At 42.2% G+C, this 27,030-nt stretch overlaps 1 protein-coding gene across 1 annotated transcript; it reads left to right on the forward strand.

Annotated features, from left to right (window-relative positions):
- The first annotated feature begins 411 nt into the window (after positions 1–411).
- Positions 412–27,030, forward strand: wnk2 (WNK lysine deficient protein kinase 2). The gene is given in 31 exon segments (XM_088005637.1): positions 412–1,978; positions 7,593–7,765; positions 8,032–8,252; positions 9,843–10,000; positions 11,405–11,493; positions 11,671–11,890; positions 12,058–12,310; positions 12,886–13,196; positions 13,311–14,195; positions 14,588–14,710; positions 15,290–15,322; positions 16,347–16,457; positions 16,629–17,039; positions 17,222–17,797; positions 18,478–18,527; positions 18,611–18,773; positions 18,865–18,981; positions 19,072–19,236; positions 19,315–19,357; positions 19,445–19,606; positions 21,217–22,079; positions 22,259–22,316; positions 22,430–22,494; positions 23,190–23,443; positions 23,445–23,768; positions 23,861–24,113; positions 24,115–24,403; positions 24,546–24,644; positions 26,020–26,064; positions 26,185–26,495; positions 26,596–27,030. Coding segments are annotated over 31 exon segments (7,773 nt in total). The 5' UTR covers positions 412–1,321; the 3' UTR covers positions 26,887–27,030.

The following is a 27,030-nucleotide window of genomic DNA, read 5'->3' on the forward strand; positions in this document are numbered from 1 at the left end:
TGTTTAAAATCAATTCCTTTCTTGACATTCTTAGACAAAGGTCATATTTTAAAAGTTGTCCTGCAGACAGATTCTCCCACCCGAGTTGTGAATCAGTGTGGCTCCTCCAGAGTCTGGATTTTGGCTGCCTTGTCGATTAGGTCCCTCCTTGTCATGTCTTGACAGGTTTGCTTGACACTGTACTCATCTTTGGAAAGATGGTCTGCAGTATCTTTTAAAGCTGCAAACTTTGCTCTTGTCTGTCACAAAGTTCCAAGAAAACACTTTGAGGTGTAGAGCTGCAACATGACAAAAACATTTCTATCCAAGGAATTTGAATACTTCAAAGGCTTTCTAGAGACTGTAATATTAGACCATGTCATCCCTTTTGTTTGGCTTTTAATCATCCTCCGTTTGGAGGCTTATCGCGTGACGAAGAGGGCGGACAGTTTGTGCGGTCCACTCAGACCGTCTCACCGGAGGAGGGTAAGGGTGCTGGCTAAAAGCGTGCCGAGTTATTGGATACGTGTTGTTGCTAGGGGCGTGGGTTGCGTCGTGCAACTGATTCCTCCCCAAACCTCAAAGAAAGAAAGCGAGAGAATGGAAGGATGAACCCGGGAAGACAAGGGTGGCAACATCAGCTGGTCCAGAGATGCGCGGACAGCTGCCTGATCCGACCTGTGCCGCAGTGAGCATAATCTCATAAGCGCTTCTGTCCATCCGCTACTCTGCTGCAGGACGGCTCTGAAGGGAGAAAAAAAAAGAAGAAAAAAAAGAAAGTGCGTGCGGACTGTTTTATTGAGAATTATGCTCAGCTCTCACTTGTCGGAGCCGAATCGCGTCAGCCGCTGATTCCACTGAGTCAGAGTGCGGGATGGGGAGAGAGAGGACAGACCGCTGCGCACTTTCTCTGTCCCGTGATGTGTCTTCGGAGCGGCTGGTGCGTGGCACAGTTTCAACATCCTGGTCTATAGGCCGGGGAGGATTTGCTTGAGGAACGTATTTTTTTGCAGCGGGAATCTGATGCAAGGTGGATGAAGGGGATTCGGTGAGCTCTGGCCGGCGATGACATCAGGCTGAAGTGTTGCAGTGAGGCGGTTTGGGAGGCGTGAGGTGGCGTGGAGCAATGCGTGCATCCTCCGAGCTGGACGCCTTCAGGGGAACGAGCTACGTCCTGAGCAAATTCAAGACATTAGGCCACTCATCCTGAGCTGAGCTGGCCAACTGCGTCACTGCAAGTGCAGGTAGGCTGCAAACTCCCCTACGTAGTCGGGAGAGGAGCATGCTCCCCAGCCCTTCCTGCACCATGTCGCCGGTTAGTGTCTTGACAATCTAAGGGGGGATGAATTCAGCTGACATTTCCAGCAAAGATCCGCCCCTAGGATCCACGTTTTCCTCAGCTCCTAACCTGGACTCGGACATTAACGCAAACGCGTGCAGGCATGTGTATGAGAATGGGATGGACCACAATGTCAACATCCAGAACGAAGCGCTCCGCGGGGCCAGCGACCCCAGCTCCTACCCCTCCACGGAGTACCAGGGGCTGGGCCGCCGCAGGTTCATCCGCCGGAGTCTGTGGGTGTCGGACCACGACGAGCAGCCGTTGGATACGTCGGATCTCGTCACCAGCAGCCCGGTGCCCAACATCGACCTACGGACTATAGTGGATCGGAATCGGACCCGGGCTCTGCTTCCAGAGACCTCCAGCACGGAGAGCCAGGTGGGGCTGAAGGACAGCGCCACGGAAAGCGCGAGCGCCGATGAGGAGCGTGGGGACAGGTTGGAGACGGGGCCCAAGGAGGACCCGGGTCCATCAGATGTTACAGGTAAAGCAGGCAGCGACGAGAACGAAGAGGAGCCCGGGATGAAGGCTGTGTCCACCTCCCCCGGTGGACGCTTTCTGAAGTTTGACATTGAGTTGGGGAGAGGGTCTTTCAAGACCGTCTACAAAGGTCTGGACACGGACACCTGGGTGGAGGTGGCCTGGTGTGAACTGCAGGTGAGTTCAGTGTCCACTCAAACTCTCAATCACTCAAGTAAATCTAGCTGAGGGGCCCTCTGGAGTGCAGCACAAAAAGGCTTCAAACAATGGATGGCGTTGTTATGCCATCCTTGGGCAAATGACATGAAAAAGAGAAACATTTCCATATATCTTCTTTATACTGTTCCCCTCAAAAACAGGATTTCTCCTGAAATTTCTCCTTAGATTCAAGGTCTCCTGATGACTCAAAGATTTCTTCTTCAAAATAAATCTTATTCCCATAGAGATGGTTGTAAACGACCTTTACATTGTTCATCTGGAACAATTCTCAGTTCTGTGCATGATTCATTAGTTTTATTTGTTCCTTTAAATTTCTCTGCAGTGTAAGTGGACTTTCTTTTGAAATCTTAGAATCATCCAAATAGGAGGTTTTACCACTTTGTTGTTCAACAGTCACGCCTTTTTTTTTTTGTTGAAATTCCATAAGGAATTTCAACAAAAGAGTTTTACTGGGGCACAGATGATGCAGCCTGGGGCCAGTGAACCTAAAGAGGGTTGGCAACGCCTATGGCTTAAAATTCAAGTATTCTATAGCAATAAGGGTTGCAAAAAGCATCATACTAGATGTGAAACAATTATATGAATTCTCATAAGAAATTCCTTTAACAAATAAGCTTTGTCTGTGACAGGTTTAGATGCACCAATCAGTCGAGCATCATCAGTCTGTGCAACTGCACAGACCAAAAAGTTTATACTGCATATGTTTTTTTTAGGGAAAAGAAATTTTGTTCATGCTTTTCCAAATATAATTCATTTTAGAAATTGATGTTAAAGCTATGAATATCGTATTTAAAGTATTCATTTTACGAAGTGATCATTTTTCCAAATGATTTGATGTATTTATGATTTCCGATTATTTTTTATGAACGAACTGTGAAATTAAGTGGCAGCACAACAAAAGTGACAAAAACAACTGAAAGCAGTTTCCACATTCTGCATTTTGACCTGTCATGTGACAACCAGCCTCTGGGAAAAATGAAACAAGAGAACAATTCCTCACAGAACTATGACACGGTTTTAATCTAACTCAAATCAAAGCTAATCTTACTGACAACTTTTAAATGGATTTCTGTTTTTTAAACATCTGATTTTGTCTTTAGTTGTTATGCAAAAATAAAAAAGGAAAGTTATTTTTGTCTACAAAAAATTAGACAAATGCATTTGTGTGGGTGCAGCAAAAAGGGACAGACTGTGATGTCCACTGTGAGAAATCGACAGAATTTAGCTGATAGTGAGACAATAACAAGTAATATGCAAATCAATCTCAATCTGGGATGATATTAAAACAGACTTTAAAAAAAAAAGAGTTTAAAACATCGAATGAAATGTTGAGATCAGCAATATTTTGTGTACATGTAGACAACTACTTTGAGTATCAATTATGTTTTTCCAGATAAGTTAAAATGTTCAAAAATAATATATATTTAATGTCTCCCATGCATAGCTTGTTTGCTCATTGCACATACATGAAAAATATTCCATGAACATCTATTTGATGTTTTTTTTTTTTTTTTTTTTTTTAACTTTCTGGCTAAAACGTAACCTTGCTCTTACAAGTTCTGCCATGCGTCAAGAAAAAATATTCTCAGATAATTCAGCTCAGCTGCAGGGAAAAAACTGATTAACTGATGAGCAATTACAGTCTTCTTGGAAAGACTCTCAGTGATGACAGATTTTTTATTAGAAGACAAAAAGCCAAGGAGGAAAAGTCTTTAAATCACTTATACAGCCGCTTCAGTGTCACTGTGCACATTACTGTTCAGCTTTGATTATATTGCCATTTTTATTCACAGCCAGCCAAAAGCAAACTGTAAAACACCTCAGAGCCCCCTGCTGGAGAGGATACACCACCAGAACTTGAATTCACACACTTTGTCACATAGACAGTTACATTTTTATCTACCATTTTTTATTTAATAAATAATAAAGTCACTTGGTAACTATAAAAGCTCTTTTAGAAGCATAATACAACAATGATTCAGATAAAAAAAAGGAGAACGATGGGACTATGTTGGTCTTAGGTGGATGTAGCAAGTCCTCAAATTGTTGGGTTATGTACTTCAAATTACTAACATTTTCAAAACTAACATTTTAAGCAAAATTTTGTAACATGATCTAATTGTTTTCGATCTGAAAAAAAGTTATTCCTAATATTGTCAAAATTGACTAATATTACTAAAATGGTTTTATCTGTGTCATTCTCTTATAGTTATTTAAATTTTGACACATATACCTTGACAATATCTTAGTATACACATTCAATAAATGTTGTGGTAGTTTTATTGAACTGAATATATTTGGATCAGAAACTGATGGGAGCAGGTAGTTGGTCTTATTTCTCGCTACAGCTTGCCTGCAGTTGATGCCTCTCTTGTTTCTCATGACTGCCCATGTTTTTGTAACTCTAAATATTTATAGACAGATATTTTTTCTCTCATAAGCAAATGAAGGTGTAGGAGCGTTCTTTTAGCCAGCTGTCTACCAGTGTGTAGCCACAGATGGAAGAGGATCTGTATTGCACTGCATTACTCAGGAACAGTGAGCGGCCGGCACTCCATGCTTTTTTCTGAGATTGTTTTTTTAAGGAAAAAATGACAGTTATGGTAGAAAGAAATGCTGCAACCTCAGTTTTCAATTAACCATGCAGGTTATTTTATTACATGCTAACCCTACTGTTCCCCCGCAATGACAGCTTGCTGCATCACTAATCTGTGTATGCAGTAATCTAATGATCAGTTTAGATGCAATCCATGTGATATGGAGATTAGTGTCTGCAGACAGACATGCAGACAGAGGCTGGCCTTCCAGGACTTCAAGTGTGCCAAATTAATCTTCTGCCTGTAAAGAGGAAGTGTTTTACAGCTGTTATAGAGCTGTAGCATACATTTCGTACAATAATTTCTTTGAATTATTTAGCAGGGGTGTGATTGTTCAGAAACTATTTTTTTTTACATTAGAGGAGCCAAATGGGGAAGGGGGGGATTCCAGCCAACTTTTTTTTTTTTTATCCATTAAGTGCAATTGTCTGTGCAAAGTCCTCCCCCATCTTCTTGCTTTTGCAGAAGGTTCACTGCATCAGGCCTCGGGGAATAATTACCAAAAATGGAAGACCTACTCAATCAGTTTCAGACTGCCTCTGGAATTAAATCTCTACTGCATTGTGCTTATCTCACGTTTTCTACTGGTCTAGTTTCCAGGGAGGGCAGAATCCTGGCAGGCTGATAATCAACCAGAGATGAAACTTAGATTAGACCATTATGAGAAAAGTCTAGATGTTCTATGTATCACTCCCTTGTATCCCGTACTAAAATTGTTGCTTAATTCTCTTTAAAAAAATTGTCTTGGAGCTTTGTGCATTCTGAAATCCTTCTTAGAGAGTAAATATAAGATGTCTGCACAGTTTTTCAGAATTTACAGTATTCCAAAAAACATGGACCCATTTTCGTCACGTATGTTTACATAATGCCCAGCCATCCATATCATAGAGGTGTATGTGGAGAGTGTATGAGCTGTGTGTCTGATCAGGTTCTTAGGGGAGATCTAGCGATGATTCAACCATCCTGTCCCTGGAGACGAGGCTGTGCCCTTTAGAGCAACTATGCCTTTGAAGCTTTTCTTTTACTCTGTGTACGTTTACCGAAGCTCTGAAAGTGAGTCAGCATTAATCACAAATTTATAAAGATTCGTGAATCAAAACTAAAGGAGAGAAAAAGCAACACAGGCAGCTTCTCTTGACATTCATTTGCTCAACAACTGTCAAACATTTGCAGAGGAAGTCATTTGAGCAAAATGATCAGATCAGTTTGTAAAATGCAACATTATGGCTGAGTTAAGATCTTCATCTTCATCTCGCACCTGGTTATTTGTTTTAAACACTTAAAACACTTGTTTAAACCCCCTGTCAGTATGGACACAAAGATATATTTGGAGAGATTCTTGCTGATGCAGCACTCTGCGCCAACACACAGATCAGATAGGAAAGACTGAGTTCGGCTAAGGGTAGCAGCAAATATGGAGAATGTGACGCAGAGAGATAGTTTTTCAATACATGTGCACATTTGGCTCTCATGTTTTGCGTTTAAATATAAGTTTCTGTACTATATTTCCTGCAAAACGATCATCATGTACAGCAGATCTGATGCCACATGGAGACCTTCTCCCTGTAAAGCATCTTTACTAAATTGTTTGCAAACTTCCTAAAAAGAAACAATAGGGACATAAGGACAACGCAGGCTCTTCAGTGAGAACTTGAGTCACAAAGGAAGCTTCAGAAGCTGCATAATGCAAGATGCATTAGGTCACAGTGGGAGCTGAGTGAAATCCGAGTCCTACGTGTCAGTCAATAACTTACTGAGCACCCCACTCATTTGAAATAGGAACTGCAACGTATTTCTTCCAGTTATATTGTCCCTCTTGGAAGAGTAGCAGCGGAAATCCAGAAGACGCCTAGAAATTTGTGGCCACTGTAGCTGCTGCACTGCTGACTGGAGAGAAAAACGCGATGCAGAAGATGTTTGCTGTCAGCTCTTTTACTATTTATACAACAGTTCAGGGAAGGCAGGGGTCAAAAATATTGATCCAGTCTAAACAGATTCAATCAGACTCACAGTACACAGAAAATTAAAGTTTTAACATCTTTGAAGGTGGATGCACTCACTGCATCAAAGCCACGAGTTTGTGTTGACGCCTTTGTGGTTATGAAGAAATCTCTCGCGTATTAGCCTCGACAGACGTGACTTTGTCTGTTTTACCGCTTCAGACAAAACAATGAGGCTTTTACTCATCCGTCCTCTGATTACGTGTTGATCCCACTTGTGGGTTTTTGAGATGTTTGGGATTTGTATGTTTTATAAACAGTGCTGAAAAAGAGAGTAAATGGGTCAGACCCCCATGTTCAGCCACATCAAAATGCCAAAGCTGTGTTCACTCCAAACACGAGCCTCAGACAATCCTAAGGGAGCCCCAGTCAAGCTCACTCCTTCAGTCAGGATGAAAGTTGTTATGGTACTTTTGTTAAATCGGTCCAACAAAGTGAAAAGCTAACGTAGAGTATAATGAAAAAGTTGCAGTGTTGTGTCTGATGTTTCTCATCTGTCCCGCCTCTATAAAGCTGGTCAGCAGAGGGACACATAAAAAGCTCTAAATTGTCCAAGTGGACATCTAGGCTGACTTTGGACTTGATACAACACAGGCAGACAGGGCCGGATTTACAGGGATGTTTTGGTTTTGGTGTCCTCCTAGTACAGAAAAAATATTTTACCAATTCAAATTAGAATCCTGTACATAAGCAGAATTGATGCATGACAGGTTTATTGCAACCGCTGATCAGTAACTTCATGTTGTTCCCAAATACAGTATATCTTGAGTATTGTTTTTATTTATAAAAATCCCAAAATATTAATACACTTCACCTGATATGGGCCTGTGAGTTTGATATAAAGTACAATGAAAAACATGTGTTCATTAAAAAAAAGAAGAAAAAAGAAAGAAAAGTCGTCTATTTATGGATTAGTGTGAGTGAGACTTTTGGAAAAATGACATCAATTCACAGGTTTTCCTTCCTTTTCCCCAGGAAAGAAAACTATCCAAAGCGGAGAGGCAGAGGTTCAAAGAGGAGGCAGAGATGCTGAAGGCCCTGCAGCACCCCAACATCGTGCGATTTTATGACTTCTGGGAGTCACCAGTAAAAGGGAAGAAGTGCATCGTCCTTGTGACAGAGCTAATGACATCGGGCACGCTGAAAACGTAAGAATCTGTGACAACAATTAATTATTGTCTTTTGAGACCTCATGTTTAAATGTACATTACATGAGTGCACATACAGTAAAGGTGATCTATACTTTTCATCCGTGTGTTTAGGCAGCTAAACAACTTTATAAATTAATAAAAGTATTAGTCATATTCAGACCGCCTCAAAAAAAGATCAATCTATCTCTCTCTCTCTATATATAACAAATGTCTTTATGTGTATGAGTTGGAACATTTGAGAGTGTGTGTTTGTCTTCTTGCAGGTATTTAAAGCGCTTCAAGCTTATGAAGCCCAAAGTCCTGAGAAGGTGGTGTCGGCAGATTCTCAAAGGTCTCCATTTCCTCCACACAAGGACGCCTCCCATCATCCACAGAGACCTCAAGTGTGACAACATTTTCATCACTGGTCCAACTGGCTCTGTCAAAATAGGAGACCTTGGATTAGCAACCCTAAAGAGGGCTTCTTTTGCCAAAAGTGTTATTGGTTAGTTGCTGGCTAATTGTTTGGCTAAAGTAATTTTACAAATTTAATCCTGTTCTGTCAGTTTGCATAATTTATTTTGTCTTGGGAGCTCCAGGGCTGCAGCCCTGAAAGGACAGTTTCTTCACATGTCCAGATTGGTGACAAATTAAAAGAAAACAACCAGATGTTGCAACAAGTAATTCCTTCCTATCAGACGGATTTTGATTCAGTAACATCTTCCTTTGGATGTTAAGGTATAAAAAGCAATATAGTGGATTTTAAAGTCCAAGCTTCAGGAGGAGCTGTCCTAAGAAATCACTGTGATTTCACCTGCCTGCATTCAGTCTCCATGGTAACCAGCTCATAGTGACTGACATCTAAACTACATCCCATAACTGGATTAGGTTTAGCTCATACTCAGAAAAGTGTGACAGTTGTCTGCTTAAAAAAATAGTGCAACAAAGTGACAATTAATATATTAATAACAATATATTAAGAATATATTATTAATAAAATGTTGTTATTCATTATACGTATTAATTGATTAATATAATTAATATTAATATATGATTAATATATTAATTAATATTAACATAATATATGTTTATATTAATATGTCTTAAGAACGTCAGCTTTAATTAAAAACTCTTGATTTAAATATGTTTGTGTGGCACAGTTCCTGGGTTGAAATGGCAACTAAAACTAAGGGATTCCCTTTGAATATAATTTTTTTGATTATTCAATATTGTTGACTTTACTAATAAAATATCACTAAATTATACTTTGTCATTTTTAGCTGATAGTATCTATGCAGAAGTAAGTAAAATGCAATTGATGAATAATTACAATTTTATAAAGTCAACATAATCAACCAAATAGTCATTTTTTATGACGTGGCTCCTGGTATTGATTTTGCCCAGTCACACTTTTGAGTGCAGATATTCACCTCAGGATCAGAACATGTGGTTGGCTGTGACCCTCCAGCTGGATGCAGATGTTCTCCCGTGGAGCAGGCCAATAACACACCAGGTGTACATACATGCTGCATGTAGACAAAACCCACAGAGGAGAGCATTTCTACTGTTTTATTGTCATTATTATGTTTTCTACCGATTGCCTCTTAAATATGCACTGCAAGTCAGCAGAAAGCTGTTCAGACTAATTACTTCCTGGAAGGAGGTAAGCCTATCCTCATGGGTCTTTTCCAGGAAGATGATGCTTCCTTCTGAAATAAGAGATGACAGAACACCTTATCTGTGTTGCAAAGCAGCTATAGTCCCTAATATTCACAATTTCAAAATTTTTAATAATAATGAAATGTAATATAGTTCTCTCAGTGACGTTAATGTAAATAAAAATATTTATAAACATTTGCATTATTAAAAAAACAGATTTCAACAGAGGACTAAAAAGCTGCATGCTGATTTTTCTTTTAACTTGTCACTTGTTTTTACAAACACGTGGAGTTTTGTTGAGATCCATTTAAAGCCAAAGCTTCAGCATTAGCAAAATCTTTCATTTTTGCTTTGCTGCAACTGCCATTTGAACACTGATAACACAATAAAAGTGTAAATATTTAATACACAGCCCGGTCTTTCGTAAATGTTCCAGGTACTCCAGAGTTTATGGCCCCAGAGATGTATGAGGAGCACTATGACGAGGCTGTGGATGTCTATGCTTTTGGGATGTGCATGCTGGAGATGGCCACCTCAGAGTATCCTTACTCTGAGTGTCAGAACGCTGCTCAGATCTACCGCAAAGTCACAAGTGTAAGTTCATTTTCATGAGATGTGGGTTTTTTTATCATGAGGAAACACATCAATCTGGATACGTTTACTTTTTGCAATTTGAAATTAATGATAGAACAGAATTAAATAGATTGAATAGACTGTCATTGTGCATGATACAATAGCACTGTGGATATTCCTCTTAAGATGCTATTTGTGAGCTTTTATGGCAAACTGTCACTGTTTTTGTAACTTTTATTACTAGACAAAGAAGAACAACAATAAATATTACATGTACTCTACTGTCACAATAATCTATGTTAAAATATAGGAGTGGGAAATGTAACTGGAGCATTTTTAGTGGCAATATAAAATCAGGCAGCTATAACTCATATATAAACTGATGAATAGGGACAAGGAATATATCAACACAGTGAGGCTGTTTGTGGCCCAGACCTCTGAAGGTCTCTGTGATTTCATAGGAACTGAACTGTAAACAGTAACCCAGCTTGATCGTAGCTTTTTGAGCCAGAAAAACCTTAAAAACTCACAGTGAATAATAAAAATGCCAGCTGAATCTGCAGATGGATCAGGCCAGCAATAGAATCTGCTGAGACAGAACTTCTTTGATGGTTCCGTGTTTCTCTCTGACAATCTGTCTTTCTTACTCTTTTTTTCTCAGTCAGCATTGAGAGCTCTCAGAAATCAGGTGCAAACCACAAAGGAGTTTAACAAAACTGTGTTCGTGGCACGTTGCACACCCGTGGCTAACGTGCAATCTAGTATTTTTCCCCGCCGCACTTTTTAAGTTTTCAAAGACAGACAGTTCTACTGACAGCACACCACGGGCTGAGGACAGGAGTCTAATTAAAGGCGTAGATGTGAAAACCCAAGAATTCATCGATTTCTTAAATTAAATTCAAAACTAGCTGAGCAAGATGATTAGTTTTATAAATACTTCTACATGGATTGTCAGGCTCACGTTGATCTTAACGACGTAACAAGGTTTATCAATAAATACGTATCAATATCTTGCGTGTTTCATGAACATCATGTTTGTTATAATTCCCACTTATCAATGTCATGATGACGATCACTTACAAAAGTCTTGTCTGAACATGTAAATAGTCACATTTCTAGGGGCCCTTAATTTCTAAACTTAAACTATTAACCCTCAATTTTCATCAAACCGAAGCAAGTAAGCCCCTTAAGCCTCATTCAGATTGACATCCAGTCTCCACTTGCAAGCAGATCTTCTTTTACCTCCTGCACTATGTATCTCTGTAATCCCTAATCTGTGGACATCGAGGGGAAGATGTGTTATTGAGGGAAATTAATGCTTTTTGACACTGCTTAATCGAATTGCTCCTAGTCATGATGTATAGTAATTGCTCCGGATGAGAACTTGTGTCATAGTGAGTTGGGACATGCTGGTTTGCTTTTCAGGGAGTGAAGCCTGCCAGCTACGGCAAAGTCAGTGACCCAGAAATTAAGGAAATTATTGGGGAGTGTATCTGCCACAGATGGGAGGAGCGGTAAGTTGCCAAAGACGTCTGAGTTGGTCTGAAACACATTCCTCAGCTGGACCTCTGTGTTCGTGTTGTATTTTGTTTCTGCTCTGGCGGCGTGACGTTAATGCCCGTATTTGGATCTGAGCGTGCGTTGCCACTGTAAAGATCTGTTGTGCAGAAGTGTTTGTGTATTTTCTGCAGGTACTCCATCAAGGACCTCCTGAACCATGCGTATTTTGCCGAAGACACAGGAGTCAGGGTTGAGCTAAACGAGGAGGACGATGGGAAAAAATCAACCATTGCTTTAAAGCTGTGGGTTGAAGATCCTAAAAAGCTAAAGGGAAAATATAAGGACACTGGTGCTATTGAGTTTACCTTCGACTTGGAGAAAGAAGTTCCAGAAGTAGTTGCACAAGAAATGGTAAAAGAACCAAAATAGTCATAATTTATTTGCAAATTTATATAGAAAGGTCAAATTTTGAATGACTCATGACAGAAGCATATTTATGTTTAGCGTACAAGGTATTCAGTTTTGACTTTTATGTATTTCATTTTACCTTTAACAAGAGTCTTGCCCGTTTCTTGTAGGTGGAGTCAGGATTTTTCTTGGAATGTGACGTAAAGATAGTTGGTAAATCCATCAGAGACCGCGTGGCTCTAATAAAATGGAGGAGGGAAAGGACTGGCTCACCAAATGGAAACAGTGAAGTGAAGAAGACGCAGCAGAACCTTCTGCAGGTCCCTGGTACTGGTCCACCCGAGGAAACCATATTCACCACTGCAGATTGTGAGGACCAAGAAACTCTGATCTGCACTGTTCCTGTAATCACACCTGCCACATGTAAGAAGCTCAATGAAAAACAACATCTCAGGGGCACTGGCTTTATTATCTCTGGATCTTGTTCATATGTTATTACATTGTTACAACCGCTAGCTTCGATATATTTTCCATATGTTTGCTGTGTCTCCTACATGGCTTGTGAGAAAACTTAAATGGGACTTCTTGTAGCCTTCTTTCAACAATTGGCGCAGATAAACAAATAATCTACAGCATGAAATCTCAATAAGGTTTATAGAAGTTTGAGAGTATAATGTTAGTAAATGTGTAAAAAGGTTATAGGGATATGGAAACTTGTAACAATGCTACGTATTACACAGTCTCAATCTGCACTAATAATTGTAAGGGATGTGAAAACTCAAATAGCCTCAAATTAAGCAGAATTGCTTTGAATTAACCTGAAGTAGAGATAGAAAAATAGGACTGCACCGCGATGAAATGAAATTAAAGCAATCAGACACCATGACCCCTAATTTAAATTCCAATTACAGCCTCATTCGACCCTTCATTACTATCTGTTTTTCCTACCGAGGCTTTTCATGGTGAATTATAGTGTTTCATTCTCTCTGTTGTCACAGCTGATAGCGGAGCGAACGCCAACGTGCAATTAGACGATCTGAGCAATCGGCAGAACGGTCCCTACCAGTCACTTCCAGAACCCGTTTCCACTGCACAGATGCTCTACAGTCCTCCTTCACACGCTGACTCCCAGCTGCACCAAGGATGCTACCAGCAATCTGCAGGACAGGCCTCACATGAAAACAACAAACAGCCAACCACGCAGCCACACCAGGGAGCCTACCAGCCACCCGCAGCAGATCAGCTGCATCCTGGGACCTTCCAGCAGCCTGCGGCACAACTGCACCAGGGGCCTTTTCAGTGTCAAACAGTGAGTACTTGCTGTTGTGTTTTAATGATACGTCCTTTTAAATTCTATTTTTAATTTTTATTTTTTGCAAAAACCTAATGTTTTATCTTCTTTTCTGAACGGATTCCTGATCAGCGCCACTACAGTGATCCTTTTGTATGTCACAAGAGCCCGCTCGCCGCTGAAAGCGCAGCGTGTCTTAGGCGTGGCAGTGCCCCCACAGTAGAGATGTTACAGTGCAGGATGCACTCCCTCTCTCAGACAAAGAACCAAAGTCTGTTGCAAGCTCTCTCCTCGTCTGACAGTTCACAGAGTTCACTGCAGTCTGCAGACTACCTATCCTCAAACGATGCCCACAATCCCTCTTTATTGTCGTCTCCTTTCTTGCCTCCGCATCAGCTTTCTCTCCGTGACTCAGCAGGTTATTCAAATTCACCTCACCCTCCCCTGATTTTACAACCTCCCTCTGCACACCGTCTTAGCATGCCACGCAGCCCACAGCGCCACCACCGCCGACATCAGTGCAAAGCTTGCATGTCTCTCCTCTTTAAGGACAAGCTGGAAGGAGGCGGGTGGCGCAGACGCACTTCTAGCACATCCAACTTAGACGCATCTACCTCTGTTCCTTTGCTAAAGTCTTCACAGGCCACTTCACCTCATGTTTTGGGCTCACCTGCTGAACCGTCACCAAACAGCAAGCCAAGCAAGGCCGCCTCACCTTCACACCTTTCCACATCCTCATCAGTCGTGTTTCCACTTGGTTTATACGAAGGTGGAGAACTCCGCCTTCTCAACTACTGTCTCCATCACATTGTCAGTCGCAGAACCAGCTCTCCCACCCTCCCTGAAAGAGGAGGTGTAAATCACCCACTGCAGAGCCACATCTTGGACTCCGACTACTCTGTAACTGAACATAAAGGGAAAAGTCAGAGCCTGGAAGCCCCGCTTTCCCGAATCCCAAACTTTGATGAGAACTTGGTGCTGTCATCACTTTGCAGCAAAGGCAGAGCAGATCACATGGTATGTGAGCGAAGGAGGCTTTATGTAGTTTGAATGCAACATAGCTGCACTGGTCAGTATCCCTCCTGATTCCACCAGCAGCTTTGGTCCTTTTAACAACCAGTTTTCTGCTTCTGCTTAATTCACAGCATAAACTCAGTTCCTTGGTTCGCAATGGTTAACTTCCCAACAATGGGAAGTTAACCATTGTTGTAACTTCCCATGACCAACATGCAACCTGTCCATCTCCTAAAAATCTCCCTTAGTTTCATGCCATGGACAGCTGCTGCTCAAATGTGCTAAATCTCTTTAGGAATGTGCAGAACAAGATAAAAAAAAAAAAAAAAAAAAATCAAATCAAATGTCTGAACCAAGTTTAATTAAATGTGGTCTCTTGATTGTATTTGTGACAGACGGTTTCTGCTCCAGCTACTCCAGTGCCTCCTGTGCAGCAGAGCAGACAGACGTCCCAGAGTTTCCCAGCCGCAGCCCCGACTCTGCAGACGCATCTTACTGTCCAGTCCACCCAGGAGCAGGTACTGCAAGCTCTGAATGACCTCTGAACTCACAGGAAGAGAGAGAGAGAGAGAAAGAAAAATAGGCCGTCCAATAGAAGCAATGTCAGATATACTAATGTTACAACTCACCCAGTATTGGGAACATCCTGTCTGCGCCTCCAGAACCGCTCCAGTCAGTCAACGGGATCCGTGAAGAACATTTGGCAGTGTCCTAGAATGCGATTCATTCCTTTAACATTGTAATTTGCAGGGATAACATCAGATCTGGAACAGAGGAGTCTGGACATCAGATGATCTTTTTAAGCTCCTTTCAGTCTGTGATCAACATGTGTTCTCTGTACACGTGTTTGCCTCTGTGACTACCTAACAATAACCTATTCATTGAATTTTGCCCTTATTAACAAAATAAATAGCACCCGAGGTTTTTGCTTTAAATAGTGCGCTGCGTAGCATGGATAAAAATATTTAAAAAAAGAGTTTTCCCTTTCGCTGCGCAGCTCTTTATTGCTGGGCATGTACTCCGTGTGCACCCGTTTGTACGAAAAACTCTATTTATGTGGTCTGTGCTTGTCTCCCATTTGTCTCCTCTCCCTGTAGTGTCATCTCCAACCAGCTGCCGTCCCGTCTCAGGTAGACTTGCACACTGCAAAACACACAGGGTAACAGTTTTAAAATTAGCTGCCCCAGAAGCTCACCTGGTTCAGAGCTTCGGACCTAATAGCTTGTGGTTTAAAACAGCAGATAAAACTCCTTAAAAATATATATAACTGTATAACTCTACTGTCTGAACAATAATTAAATCATGAGCATCCAAAGTGCAGCAGGTGGCCCTCTGCCTTCAATCCATGAACAGATTTGAGACGCATTTGTCCCTCCAGCACAGGCAACTGATGCAGACGGACTATTTAAAAAGGTTTCAGGGTATAATACATATTTTATAAATCTTATTTGATTTAATTTCAGAAGCAAAGACATTCAGTAATTTCTGCTTAAATGCTGACACATTTATTAACCTTGTCTAAATATAGCAACCATTTTCAAAAGAAAGCGTGACTCAGATGCCGTTCTTGTTGCAAAGAAGCAGACTGAGAAAAACTAGAAAATAGAAAATTATTGACTTAAAAAATGCTGATGATGCAAACATGTGAGACCATTTTAGTATTTTGGATCTCCATTTATTTACAGATTGGTTTTCTTCAGAAATCTAACTAGCTTGTTTAACTTGAGACTTCTGGACAGCAGAGCAAAGACTTTGAATTAGATAATTTGAAAATAAACTGGAACTGTGACAAGCAAAGCTGGCAAAAGGCTGCAGCTTATCAGACACATTGCAGAAGGTGGAGAGGGATTTAAGAAGCTCTTTTTTTAAAGAACTAATGCAATTTTGTACTGCATTAAAATAATACTTTATTTTAAGCCGTTCACACATCTCAAACCAGAAAAATGCATAACTTTATGATTAAACAACTGCATTGTTTTAACTTGAATGTATTTGTGACAAGTAAATCATGCTGATTCCCACAAAATGTCCTAAACGAGAAAAGCATTGTCTTGCCAACAAACACTAATACTTTTAAAAATAAGTCTGAATTTCTAATTCAAAAATGATTTTCTGTTAAATAAAAAGAAATCGATATTTAATTTGTTTCCTTAGTTGTTTTCTGCTGACCAGCCGTCGTCACATCTGAGTCCTCCTGATTCCGCTGGCAGGTTTCCGCTCTGCAGCGCTCCTCCCCCTCTGCTGCCCCTGCCCATCAGCACACAGGTGTGTTGCGGTAGAGTGCTGTTGCGATGGAGACATAAAAAAACCACAAAGAAAAAAAACAACAAAAAACACATGGAGCATTAAAAACCCAAACGACCTGTGTGTGAATGTTAAATGTACCGACTCGCTGTCTTTGTTCATTTTATTTCGTTTTCCCTTTTTCTTTCCCAGTTTCCCTCCCCATATCCTGTCGTTCACATGCCCGCTCCCTTTTCCCCGGCTTCCCTGCCGTCCACCTTCAGCAGCAGCGACGCTGCTATGTCTACCTCTTACTACTCACCTTCACCTCTCCTCCCCTCCCTCCCGCTCAGCCCCCACACAGCTCTGACATCTATTCCTTCTCTTGGGACTCCTCAGACTCCCATGTCCACGCCTCAAAATGTCCCCAGTTTGCCTCTCCCTTTCCCTCACCTGGGAATAGCCAAATCCCCTGTGGTGCCCCAGCAGCAGGCTGGCCCACACACATCTCAGCAGCACACCAGCAGCCTCCATTCCACCCATCCCTTACCTTTCTCCCAGGTACAACCCACCCCATTCCCTGTCCCCCACCCTGAGCAGGAACTGGCTGACCAGCCTGTCCAGGTGAATATTTGACTCCGTTCTCACTGTAATGGCTCGGTCTTGACAAATCTGAGGTGGTGTCTGTATTGTTGGTCATAATGCATGCAGGGCATGCCTTCGGAGATTCAGAAGAAAGTAAATTAAATTGTTGCTCGTTCCCATAAATGTGATGTTTTTATTTTTTTTTTCCGCTTATTTCTCAGGTGGCTGCTCCCCATGGGACTCTGATAGATGTTCAGCATTTGGAAACAGCTCCCCCTGTCTTACCCACTGGACACACTCCGATATGGGGAAGCAGAATGGACACAGACTCTCCTGCAGCTGCAGCGTCTCCAGTCCCCGCTCCAGCCTCAGTTTCCGTCTCGACTACGATTCAGTTTGAAGCCAAAGCCCCGGTGCAAACTCCTCCTCCAGCTCCAGGGTCAGCTCAGGCTGCAGCAGCACCTCAGACTCCAACGCAAGCTCAAAAACCACTGCAGCCTGTGGCCTCAGCCCAACTTCAGGCACCAATATGTGCATCGACTTTTACTGTCGAGCTCACAATGGTCTCCTCTGTGAGCTCAGCTGCAACGCAGACCTCCACCCCGGGTTTGGTCTCAGACTCAGCTCCTGTCAGTCTGTCAGCGCCGAGTCAGGCTGCGGCTCCTGCTGGAGTTTCAGTTCTGCAGCCCGCTGGCGTCCACACAACAGTCCCAGTGTCCGAGTCCGCCGGCCTGGCTCAGCACAGCGTGGAGGCAACATCCGTCCCTGGGAGCTTCCAGCAGGAGGCCTGCGCAGAAGTAGGATTCCTTCCTTCCTTCCTTCCTTCCTTCCTTCCTTCCTTCCTTCCTTCCTTCCTTCCTTCCTTCCTTCCTTCCTTCCTTCCTTCCTTCCTTCCTTCCTTCCTTCCTTCCTTCCTTCCTTCCTTCCTTCCTTCCTCCTTCCTTCCTCCTTCCTTCCTTCCTTCCTTCCTTCCTTCCTTCCTTCCTATTGATATTCTAACAATAATTCCTAATAAACTTTAGTATTTAATATTTTAAAGCTACTGTAAACGAGTAAGAATGCTAGAAATCTAAGTCTGAAAATGTTTTCACATAAAAACATGAGAATTATGTGAGGTCCTATTAATTTTGGCAGTCTGCACAAAAAAATCGGCCAATTAAATGAGCTTTATTATTTCTTAGAATAGAAGTGGCCAAATATGCATCTGAAGTTATCCGAGAACTTTGAGTATATTTCTCTCCAACTTGCTACGAGATGCTTATCTACGTTGTATTTATGATTTTGCCCCTTTTTAGTTTTGAGAAAATGCATAAACAATCTTGTCTACCGAATTTATGTTTTAAAAACGTATTTATTGCACGGTACTTAAAAGTAATACTCGTTAAAAGCTCAAAAAGATGCAGTTGATTAGTGTATATCAAGTTGTGACTGATATTTTACAACTAATGAAGCAAATTGTGTTTATTTGTTTTTTCAGGATGTCCTTCGTGACAGAGCAATATCACTGTCCAGTTACACCTACGACAGGTGCGTGTCGAGTCGTTTTAGTGAGATGTGTTAGTCTCAAGCAGGAGGATGGGTTTTTATTTCTGCATAATTTCTTTGTCTAGTGTTAACTCTGACGTAGCCTCGGGTCGGGAAACAAGCGACGGCTATGAAAGCTTAGCATGTGGGAGCAAAGGTGACTCAAAACCCAGGAAACATCATCGCAAGTCGGCTCGCACACGTTCCAGGCAAGAGAGGACCAGCAAACCCAAACTGAGCATGCTCAATGTGAGTCAGATGGTGATTGATGACAGTAAAGATCATCAAATTAATAAAATTCAATGTCTTTAAAAGTAAGGTGCATCTGTTCACCTCATAGGTTTGCAACACCGGTGACAAAATGGTTGAATGTCAGCTGGAGACTCACAACCACAAAATGGTAACATTTAAGTTTGACCTGGACGGAGACGCTCCGGAGGAAATTGCCACCTACATGGTCAGCTTACGTAATTATAATCGAATGTGTTAGTTTTTTTTTCTTTCTGTTTGTGACACTATACAATATTTAAAACTAAATGTTTTGTAGGTGGAGAACGGCTTTATTCTGCTGCTAGAGAAGGAGATCTTCATTGACCAGCTGAAAGACATTGTGGACAAAGCAGAAGACATGCTGCATGAAGACATGGGGGATGAAAAAGACACAGCTTTGAGTGGCAGTCCTCTGCAGGGCCAGATGTCTGAGGCAGGAGAGGTAAGAGCGGGATCTGCACAAATACGCCAAAAATATGAATCTATCAGGCAAAACTCACGTCTGTAAATCTTTCTGCAGAGTCAGCAGTCAGGGGCACCGCAGCCTGTATATCAGCAGAACGGTAACATCACATGTGCTTAAAATTCCCTTTTGTTTTCCCTCAGACATATGTGAGTATTTACTGTTCCGTTTTTGCTTCGGACTGCAGTTCTTCACACCGGAAAGAGATGGTTCATCATCTGCCCGGTGGAGGAGACGCCGCCCTGCGCTCAGGACACTCCGTCTGAGGGGACAGCGACGCAGTCACCCGGGAGCTCAGCCAACACCCAGCCTGCTGACAGCGCCACTGCAAAGCCGTCCACATCCAGAGGTGACTGCGTTCCAGCATGCTGCCTGGTAGCCACATGCTACAACAGCGCCCCCTTGTGGCATCAGAATCAAAGCCTTTAAGAAGGGCCGTGTAGAAGTATTTACCTTCTTCTAGACGTCAGTAGTCTAGCAGATGTTATCACAACTTCACTTGGTTCCAGTGCGCACAGTGAGGAAGCTTAGAAACCCAAGATGAAAACAATATTTGTACATCTTAACCAACATGTTAATTATTCAGTCAAAGCTTCAGTCAGGGGCATCCACAATGTAATAAATTGTTCTCCACGTCATGTCACATTTGAACCAGTAAATTCAGTTTATTTTATTGGGATTTTATGAGTGCCCAACACAATGTGAAGCATAATTGAGTTGGTTCAACATGAGCCATACTGTAGTCTAAATAAATCACAAAATGTTGTGATTATTGACACTTCAGTTTTCTGTGGTGACAAAATAAGGACCACGGCGTTGGTTATTTGTTGAATTAAACAAATGAAACTTTACTTTTTGACAAAATTTGTATTTGTATTTGTATTCAGCACCCCAGAGTAAATATTTTGTAAATCAATTTGCAAATGCAGCTGCAGGATCAAGTCTTTTGGCACATTCGTCATCCATCTTTTCATTTGACTGACTTGTTGACCCCCCGTTCTTGTGAAATAGCCCAACATTAGTCAAATTCAATTAAGAGCATTTGTAAAGATCACTTTTAAATTTTGCCAGAGATTCTCTGTTGGATTTACTTTTACCACAATAATATGTTTCAGTCGGAAGCGCTGGCTACAGCCAGGTCTTTTGCAGCCTCTGTTTAGGTCCAGCCATCCTCTGAGCAGCTGCATCGCCTAACTTGCTTATGACAAACAGCAAAAGAGGCTTCTGTTTTTTTCATTGGTCTCTCGGCTGCCAGATTAATGATCTCCTAGCCAAACCTGTCAATTTAACTGGATAGCCATATGTTTTCCACTGTCTAATGCTGTCTTGAAAACGAGGTTGCTGCATATTCAGATCTTGTTTTACAACCTAATTCTGTTATAATCATTTCAACAACTTTATCCCAGAGCTGGCTGCTGCGTTTCTTGGTCTAGCATGTTTGCTTCTTCACTAATGTTCCCCAACAACAAACCTAATAAACCTCCGAGAGCTTCAGAGAGCATGTGGATATATTCTGAGATTAAATTAAACAAATTTAAATTTACGAATTAGGTAACTTCAGAAGGAAATTTGGTACTCTGGCTTTCATTTAGGGGTATTGGGATTAAATCCACACCATCTTTTTCATATTTTTAACTGCAAACAAAATGAAAACCACAGGTACATTTTCTCCCACTTTACTGTTCTGCACTACATTGTGTTGGTCTATTCCATAAAATCCCAACAAAATGCATTAAAGTTAATGTTAATAGCATTCAAGGCTTGATTTGTTTGTATGACAGGTTAAACTTATTTTACAGATTTAGACTGAACTCAAACAAGGATTAGCTTCTCTAAAGTTAAATCAAAAACAGAAAAGTCATGTCACAATAGAAACATCCCCATTATTATAAAACAAGTCTACCAACATTTTATAAGTTAATTTGCACATTTTGATCTTTTTTTTTGTCCTTTTTGTAGAAGAGGGCTCGTCCTCTACAATGTCTGGCGGAAGTGGAGGGTTCGCTCATGAAATTTATGGTTTCTACAGTCCTCCAATAACATCCAACACTGACCCCCTCCTCCTGGCCACCCTGTCACCCCCTGTGTCTGCACCCCCCACCCTCCAGTCAGTGTCTGCAATGGAGCCTGCAGGCAGTTCTCTGCAGCCCAGCTTGCATGGAGCCAAGGCTCAAACGTTTCCCCCGTCGTTGCCCCACGCCTCTTACCCAGTGGAGGACTCACAGGGGTCTCCTCTTGGATCGCTCTCCCCTATCCATGGAGCTCAGAAGGCCCTCGATTTGACCCACACAGCATCCATTGTTGATGAGGTGCCCTGCTGTCCTCTTGTCATGCCCCTGTCCTTAGATGTGAACGCTCCCCAGGGCAGGTCACCTCTGACCCCTCTCCCCCTCCAGGAGCTGGGTGCCACCAAAGAGCCGGCATCTGTCTCTTACGCTCCTGCGGCGCGCAGCGAGTTGCCACAGCAGCCAGTCGTCCTCCACCAGCCTTTCTCCAACGTGGGAGGCTCCAAAGTGTCCTCGCTGCCCCAGAGCCCGGCACCGTCCCAGCACGGCGCGGGGCCAAGCGAGTCTGACGGCGAGGGACGGGTCGGCCGGGGAGGCTTCGTCGACAGCACCATTAAAACTCTGGATGAAAAACTGAGAAACCTGCTCTTCCAGGAATACGCTCCCATGTATCCATCAGGCAGCGCGGCAGAGACACCGGGGTCTGGGACAGAGTACATCCAGTTTCCTCCGGGCCCGGACAGCGCCACCGGAGGGTCGGGGAACAGCACCCCGGGACCGATTGGGGAGGGACGCTACCGGGCAGGAGAACAACTCGTAAGTACGATGAAACACACTCTGAGATTTAAATAAGTGGAGAATCTGTTTAGTTGCTGAGCCGGTGCTGAGAAAAACTGGACTGCTGAGGTGCAGTCATTTTATTTAATGTTACAAAAATGTTTAATGCTTCCATATCTAAATTTTCTTGCTTTATTCTCTTCTATCTCTCCCGTAAGCCTCAAATTCCTGAGAGAATGGACAGCCTGAGCACTCTGAGCGACTCCGCTGTTTGTGGTGCGAGCAACTAATCTGTCTAAAGACATGAACTGAACTTTAAGATGATTCGTTTTTCAGTCAAACTTACACGATGGCTTGTTGTACTCAGTGATTTATTTACTGCCTTACAGCTTCTTTGTCAAGAAGACACGTTCCTCACTCCGTGTCCTGCTCTGGAACTAGAGGTCGATTTAAGGTATCAAAGTTTAGCTTGTTATTTTTATCAACATTTGTTTGTTTGAATCTCTGCATTGTCACATTTAAACAGCATGTTTTAGGGCTCACACAATGCTTAAAAGTTTGATTCTAATACTCAGATATGAATATTTTGAGATGACAGACTTTCTGAATCACAATGGGTTTTTTTCTGTTATGTAGTTTTTGCCTGATAGTTAATAAAATATATATTGAGAATGAAAAGAGACTATAATTTTCTCTAAGTGAGAGAAATGGTCAGATTTGTTGGAGTCGAGAAGTAAGGAGAGCACTTCCTACTTTGTTCATGTTCCTGCTCACACATGTTACTTTCATTATCTTATAAAAATAGACCAGATGTTTAATTTTTGTTCTGGAGCCATTTTAAGAACAATAAAACACTTAAACCTAGTGTTCAGATGCCAACAGATTTTACACATAGAGATGACAAATATCAAATGAATAGATGTAAAAGTTTTTGACCAGGTGTCATTAAGTTTTTGTCCCAGAGAATATATCCCTGTGAACAACATGACAAATGTGACACATTTTCCATTATCTTCATGTATTTATTTGAAAACAATCAATCTCATCATTCTCTACTTATTTGTAAGTTTTTCAAGACAAACAGATATCAGAATTGATAATATAAAAGCCATACTTTGTCTCCTAAGCCTTCCTCCTTTGTTCTGCCAGATCATGTCTGTTCCTCCTGAAGTGGCCAACAGAAGAGATGTGAAGCAGAGGAGCTGGAGCAGCGCTGCCTCCCCTGCGCACCCCGGTGGATACAACGGGGACCCGGTTCCCCCTGAAGCCTTGGCCACCTCCACCACCATCGGACGTTTCTCTGTGGTGAGCACAGAAGACGACATCACTCAGAGGACGCGCTGCAGCCGCTACTCTGCCCCGCCCGATTTCTACCTGGACACTCCACCTCCCATGGGTAAGAGCTCATGTTCGGCCCTCAGACTCCGTCCCTGTGGACGTCACGGTCCATGTCTCCTTCCTTCCTGCAGACTCAGGGGCAGAGAGCAGCCCTGCGAAGCTGGCTCCTGCCACTCCGTCCCAGTACGCGCGCTCCGAGCGCAGAGGAAGTGACCTCATGAAAAGAGCAGTGGCTTTTCTCCGTCGCACCGGCCGCAGCAGCAGCGTGCAGAGCTCCGATTCCCCGTGCAGACACGGAGGCTTGCCTGGCTCGGCCTACGCCAGCAGCGACAACGACTCCGAGATGGAGGACTCGGACATAAAGAGGGAACTGCAGAGACTTAGAGAGAAGTAAGATTTTCCTTTTCCTCATGTGAGGTGACTTGGTAGTCATACCCTTTGGTGATTTTCACATGGTTTAATTCCTTCCTCCATTTATTCAGACATCTGAAGGAAATCTCAGAACTGCAAGCACATCAACGCGGCGAGGTGGAGCTGCTCTACCGCAGACTTGGTAAGGTTCCTCCTGCTGGCCTCGGCCTCCTACATGTTGCACCGCACACAAGCCGCAGGAAGAGGTCCAGCAAACACAGACTGAAGCCCGGGAAGCTTCTCAGCCCCCTAGTTCAGCAGTTTAGGCACGTCAAAACCAAAAGCAGCGACTCCACTAAACCAGGCGAGTCGCTCATTACAACCTAAGCTACTGTTAACACTTTCATTTCAGATAAGGATGAATGTTGCTCTTGTGTGTCCAGGTGCTGCTCCAGCTCCCAGTGAGCCAGCGGTGAGTCTAAACGGTTCTCCAGGCAGAACTTCCTTCCCGACCCACGGCAGGCCTCGGTCGTGTACCAGCCACCTTCCCAGCTCGGCCTCAGAGCCGGTGCAGACTCAGCAGCCCTGCTCCCTGAAAGGCTCCATGTCCTCCGATAACATCTATGCTGGACTGCAGGGAGACGTCGCCGGCACACAAGCTCAACCTGAACAGGGTAACACTCCAAACCATGCAGCAAAAAAAAACAAAAAAAGATGTTAATGATATAAATATGATGGTGTTTTTTACAAAGTGATAAGTATATTAGAGCTTATGCTTTTCTGTCATCTTCTTCCCTTCGTTATGCTCCTCTACAGGCTGGTCTAATTACCCTCAACCGTCTGAGAGAGTGACCTATAAGTCCAGTAGCAAACCACGAGCTAGATTTCTCAGTGGGCCTGTGTCTTTGTCTATCTGTTTGTATCTCTTTTCTTCCTGCATAACTTCACTGTTTGATTTTACTTTAAATTATCTTTATTTAGCTTTATTTCACTATTTATTTTCTAGCAAAACTGTCCTGGACCTGTGTATGATTTGCTTTTGCTTTGCATTATTTACAAGTTTTCTTGCTCCCTGTCTTAATTCGACAGACATACAGTACATTGTTCATTCAAACCTGTCAGATAAACTTTTAGGACTAAAAAAAAAAAAAAGTTGCTCCAAATGTCATCAAGGACTTTATAAAACATTTATAAATGTTTAATAACTATCACTATCATTTGGAGATTACTAATAATCAGTTATTGTCACTCATTTTTGGAACAGTTGTATTGTTTCTGACATCTAAGGTTTCGATAATCAAAATTTAGTAATAATTGTTACTGCACAATTCAAATTGCATGTGCAATACTTTTGGAAAGTATTCCTTCACCTTAAAGTTGTTCACACTTTCCTAAGTTACAACCACAGTCTTAAATGTAGGTGGTTTATGTTTTTTTCTCATGAAGAAGAAGAAGATGCTCTGGTCAGCCACATTGTCTCCTCGATGATATTTATCACCAAATTATTTCAATTTGTTTCAAAAGATAACTCATATTTTACAACTGCCTGTGAAATTTCAAAACTAAATCTATTTAAGAACCAGTGGCAAGAAATTGATGTTCAAAGATGCTTTCAGTCCAGTCTGTTTGAGCTTGAGATACTTTTCAAAGGCCAACATTTTATTCTCTAGTTTGCAGAGCAGATAGAGACATAACCTAAATGACTTTTTATGTTGTAGTTGCAGCAAAATATGATACTAAAACAACTGATTCATGTAGCCTGATAATAATGTATTTGCAAGCAAAATTTTTTTCCAGACTTTAAGACTTTCTTCTTCAGTTACCTCACATGTTTTGTTGATTTGCTACATAAATAAAATAAATTAAGGTTTGTGGATGTAAAGGCAAAATTATCTAATAATTGTTAAGGGATATGAATATTTTTTCCAACAATTCTCTTTTGTTTACATCACATATTCAGTTCTGTAATTTATGCATCTTGCAATACCTGATTATACTTAGTATTTAGGCCTGTGAAAAACATGCTGGAAAAGTTTTTTTTTTTTTTTTTTATTCCCGGAGCTGTGGCTCTGCTGCTTCCTATCTGTGTCCTGCTTATGCTCTAGAAATGCATTTTGACATAGTTCTGGTTCTCACATGCATGTCTTCGTTGATTATCGTGTTTGTTTGTTTTTTTTTGCTTTTGTACTGTATTATTTTCTCTTTTGTTTATATAAAGCCATTATTTTGCACCGCATGTGATTTGTAAGACAACTGCTGAGTTTACCTAAATCTTTTTTCTATTTTACAGGGTCAACACTCAAAAGGCTCTGTCTCGGTAAAGAGCGAGGCAGCAGTATGTCAAATTAAAACCTCTTAAAACCTCTTAAAACCGCACTACATTAATCAAAATCTGATTGCCTTTATCGATCAAGCCGTCCTAATAACTATATTTAATATATTTCTGTGTTGTCAGGGTCTGGGGCTTCGGCATCTGGAGCCTTCAATCAGTCACAGCAGATGCACAGTGCTACGCCTCCGCCCCAGCAGCCTGTTGTTGGCCTGGCCCAAGCTCAGGCCAACAACAGCAACAACAAGACAGGCACATCTATGAGCCCCAGTGAAAGCAACCTGCCTGAAGACCTACAGGTTCTGATGGACGACTGGGCCCAGGAGGTTCTAATTGTGACCCACCGACCTCGTACCGACTCTCTGAGTATCCGTGGGCAGCAGCTGTGCCCCCAGGTTGTGCCTCAAACACTTGAACAGCCGCCTCAGGCTTTAAACGTAGGTTTAAAAAAGAAAAAAAAAGCTTGTATGTATTTACAAAATTAAGACAGAGAATTTCTATTATTTTTACTATTATTTCCTTTTCCAACCTTTTCAGGCATCACCGTGGACTCCGCCCGGTCCAGAGGCTTGCGCCTTATCCTGGCCTGAAAGCCCTGGGCCTGCAGTGATGGCCAGCCCCGCGACCCGACCCTTTCACACGTATCAGCTACACTCTCCTGCTGCGTTCACGGCTTTACCCTCCCCTCTGTCCTTCAATCAGTGGCCTGGGTTTTTCTTTCCAGTTTCTGCCGGGGTCTTTGCCTTTCCTGCTGTGCCCTCCACCCTCTCCAGCCCTACTTCATCTTCATCTCATCAGCTGACCGACCCCAAGGCAAAGACTCTCTAATCTGGGTAGCATTGTGTCTTCCAACTCTGTTACCAAAACCTTAACTTATATTTCAGCCGCTGTAGTCAATATAATGTGCATAGAGTGTATATATTTAACCAGCATGTGTTTAATAATATGTATATATATATATATCCATCTCCA

The sequence above is a fragment of the Poecilia mexicana genome, unplaced genomic scaffold, assembly GCF_051168715.1.
Source record: "Poecilia mexicana isolate PSO_F unplaced genomic scaffold, ASM5116871v1 scaffold_5, whole genome shotgun sequence".
Taxonomy (NCBI): Eukaryota; Metazoa; Chordata; class Actinopteri; order Cyprinodontiformes; family Poeciliidae; genus Poecilia; species Poecilia mexicana.